Source organism: Lipotes vexillifer, unplaced genomic scaffold (assembly GCF_000442215.2).
Source record: "Lipotes vexillifer unplaced genomic scaffold, Lipotes_vexillifer_v1.1 scaffold822, whole genome shotgun sequence".
Classification (NCBI taxonomy): Eukaryota; Metazoa; Chordata; class Mammalia; order Artiodactyla; family Lipotidae; genus Lipotes; species Lipotes vexillifer.
Genome location: NW_006770496.1, coordinates 1,209,773 through 1,213,343, shown reverse-complemented (window position 1 = coordinate 1,213,343; position 3,571 = coordinate 1,209,773). Strand labels below are relative to the sequence as shown.

The 3,571-nt window shown below is 37.9% G+C and overlaps 1 protein-coding gene across 4 annotated transcripts in view; it reads right to left on the bottom strand.

Annotated features, from left to right (window-relative positions):
- ELMO1 (engulfment and cell motility 1) overlaps positions 1-3,571 on the bottom strand; it is a 462,642-nt gene that overhangs the window by 400,405 nt on the left and 58,666 nt on the right. For all 4 annotated transcript variants that reach the window (XM_007446111.1, XM_007446110.1, XM_007446113.1 and 1 more), the window contains exon 4: positions 1,221-1,271. In XM_007446111.1, coding sequence (XP_007446173.1) covers positions 1,221-1,271 — 51 coding nt within the window. The remainder of the gene's footprint in view (positions 1-1,220; positions 1,272-3,571) is intronic.

Here is a 3,571-nt window from a genome sequence, read left to right as displayed (position 1 = left end):
CAGCAGGATAAATAGGAACTACAAAACCCAAATGAAACCATGGTCTCTAAAGGTCAAATTAACATGAATTCATGCTGACTAAAGTAAGAAGATCAATGCTAAGGCAGACAAAAATGTCTCAGCTCATCATGTAGCCACTGAAAAATGAGTACGAATCATAATTCCCATTAAGTGGAAAAGAAGGTACAAAAAGACAGTTCAGCCAACGCCAGCAGCATATTCTTATGGAGTCCATCACTGTGTTTAGGCTCGAAATGTTACTGGGTAAAATGTTCAGGAGTTTGTAAGCCTCTCTTAATGTAATTTTCGACAAGAAGAATTTGTGGTGGTTACAGTACCCACAATTTAATTTTAGCCAGATGCTTTTCCCAATTTTTAAATTTATTTTTAGCCTACCACATGGCTTCAGTGGAAACTGAAAATGAGAGCTAGACACAGTTTTCATCACATATGCAGAGTGAAAATAGTAACACTTGGTGTATTTTGTGCAGATTATTTTTTAGGAAAGCGGTAAAATGCACTGTGAAAAATACGTAGTTTAAATATGCTAATGTTACTACCCAAAGTATTTATAAGCCAGCAAGAAAGATCAAGATAAGCAACACAGTCAGCTATAGTAATCTAAATATACTGCAGCATTTTGTTTAGCAGCTTTTATCTGGAAGACTTTAAAGTGTTTTTGTTTTTTTTTCTAGAATCAGCTGTCAGTGAAACAGCGTTAAGTGGCAAACATTTCTTAAACTATATTTTTATGAATTGTCATAATAACTGACCAAAACTAGAAAATGCTTAAACACTCTCTCTCTTTCACACACAGACACACCCTCTGACTTCAAAGGGAAGTAACGGGCTGTCTCTAGTTTTATTTCCTTTGTTTGTTGTCTGAATTTGTTCAGATGGCCTTAGGTGGATCTGTGGACAGGTAGGTAAAACCGATCAGTACAGCTGAGTTATCCCATCTGTAATATGAGAATTGCTGAGATGACCCCAAAACTCAAACTTTAAGATCAATTTACTTGCACATAACCTGGAACAAAAATTGCCCTTTCTGTAATGGGAAATAGAAGGAGGGGCATCCCTGCCAGTCCAGAATATGAGGACCGTCCAAAGATCTTTTGTTTCACACAAAAGTCACCGTGAAAAATTAACATTCCATAATCCCTTTAACAAACTGCAGATCAAAGACTTTACTAGAAAGCTACAAACAAAGATCAACTTACTGGAGATGTGGTTAATCGAAGGATAGTGCCATTTTTTATTTCATTGCGATTCTGGAAAAGAAAAACAAAATCTTTGTAAATCTTTAAGTGGACGTTTGGGAAAGAAGAGAACAAAGGTAAATATAATCTAGCAGAGACTCTATATAATAAGCATTCATATGATTCAGTTTATTCTCACTTGAGTAATTTTTAGTTATTTCACAAAGAACTTTAAACTGGGTCCCAGATGTATTAACTTTATTTTTTTCCCTTCAATTCTTTTTGTTTAATTTAATTTTTATTTTATTTTGGAGTATAGCTGATTTACAATGTTGTGTTAGTTTCGGGTGCACAGCAAAGTGATTCAGTTATACATATACATATAACCATTCTTTTTCAGATTCTTTTCCCATATAGGTTATTAGAGAATAGTGAGTAGAGTTCCCTGTGCTATACAGTAGGTCCTTGTTGATTATCTATTTTATATATAGTAGCGTGTATATGTTAATCCCATACTGTTAACTCATCCCTCCCCCCCCTCCCCGACCTTTCCCCTTTGGGAACCATAAGTTTGTTTTCAAAGTCCGTGAGTCTATTCCTGTTCTGTTTCTTTATACCAAGTCATGGACAGCATTCAGTACAGAGGAAGTGAATATAAACCCAGAAAACAGGAATACGGGGCCCAAGGACAGCAATCAAAAAAAGCAATTTAAAAAGGTTATTAAGGGAATATGACCCAGCAATACCATTCCTACATATACACCCAAGAGAACCGAAACTGTATGTCCACATAAAAACTTGTACATGAATGTTCATAGAAATGTTATTCATAATAGCCAAAAGTGTAAACAACCTGAATGTCCATCAGCAGATGACTAAGCAAAATGTGGTAAATCCATATAATGGAATATTATTAGGCCATAAAAAGAAATGAAGTATTGATACACACTACCACATGGACGAATCCTGAAAACATCAAGTGAAAGAACCTAGAGGCAAAGGCCACATATTTTATGATTCCATTTATCAGAAGAGGCAAATCCATAGAAACAGGAAGCAGATTAATGGTTTCCAAGGGCTGGCAGAGGAGGATTTGAGAGTGAGTGCTAATGGGTTCAAGGGTTTTGGGGGGGTGATTAAATGTTCTAAAATTGATTATGGTGATGATTTCAAAAATCTGTGAATATAGTAAAAATCCAATGAATTGAACATTTTATAAGGTGAGTTTTTTGGTACGTGAATTATATCTCAATAAAGCTGTTCTTTTTTAAATGAAAGGTTAGAAAGGAACCTGGTTTCTTAACAGTTGCTGGTCCCTACTGCATTTTTCCTTGAAGTTAAGAACAAACAGCATAAATGAGCAGATCCCAAATCGGTCCACCTCCACTTGGCAAGTGTATTTGAGGTGAGTGTCTTGAAACTTTCACTTAGCATCTTTGGCATTGACGGGAGAATTTCACTGGTAGTTTTCTTTTCTGCCACCAGAGTACGCACCATGCTCAGCTTTCAGAAGTTGGTCTTCTGGGAGTCACAATACCGCATCCCTCACCCTGAAGCACTGAGGCCAGGAGGTTAATAAAGTGCCTTGTGGGCCCTTCTCCTGTACCGTTTCAGACAAGCCCCAAGCTAGAATTTGCTCAGGATGCAGCAGGCACGCTGAATTGTTGGGAAATTTCTCAGGATGAGATGCCAAAAACACATAGAACACTCACTCTCTCCCTCAGCCAATTCTGACTACTTATTGGAAAATGAATTTTGTAAAAGAATTATCTGAAAGCGAACAGGCTTCAGGCCAATACTCTCTCCCAAAGAAAACCTAATCTGAACGTTTTATACCAAGTTCAGGCCTGAAAACTCCATACTGCCAGATCCAAACCTTCCTCGGGGAATTTCAGCGCAATCTAGAGCATCCCCAGCCAGACACCCTGGGCCACCTCTTGAGGGAGCAAGGTCCTCATTACCTGAAGTGTGCTGGCAAGGACTGAACAGCCACCTGGCAGCCAGGCTCAGGTATGAGATGGTGAAATGAATTTCAGTCTTTTTTAAAAAAACTCTTTTCAACTCTAAAATTCTATGCCTCTATGAGAATTGGAGAGGAAGACCACAAATAGTAATTATAGAATTAAGGAAGCCAAACACATAGCATACCTCTTTCCTGTCAGGTTCTAAATGAAAGAGAGTCAGAAGATGAAAGACTAAAATACCTCCTTTATTAGTGATTATGGAACACAAGGCTGAGAGTGAGAACCAGCAGACAGATAACTAAACCCTCAGGTTAACATACCCGTTGAGGTAAGACCAAAGGCAAGTTCCTTCCCAAGAGGAAAAGGGGGCCCAGTTTATTCTTCCCAAATAACGAATCAAGTAGGGAA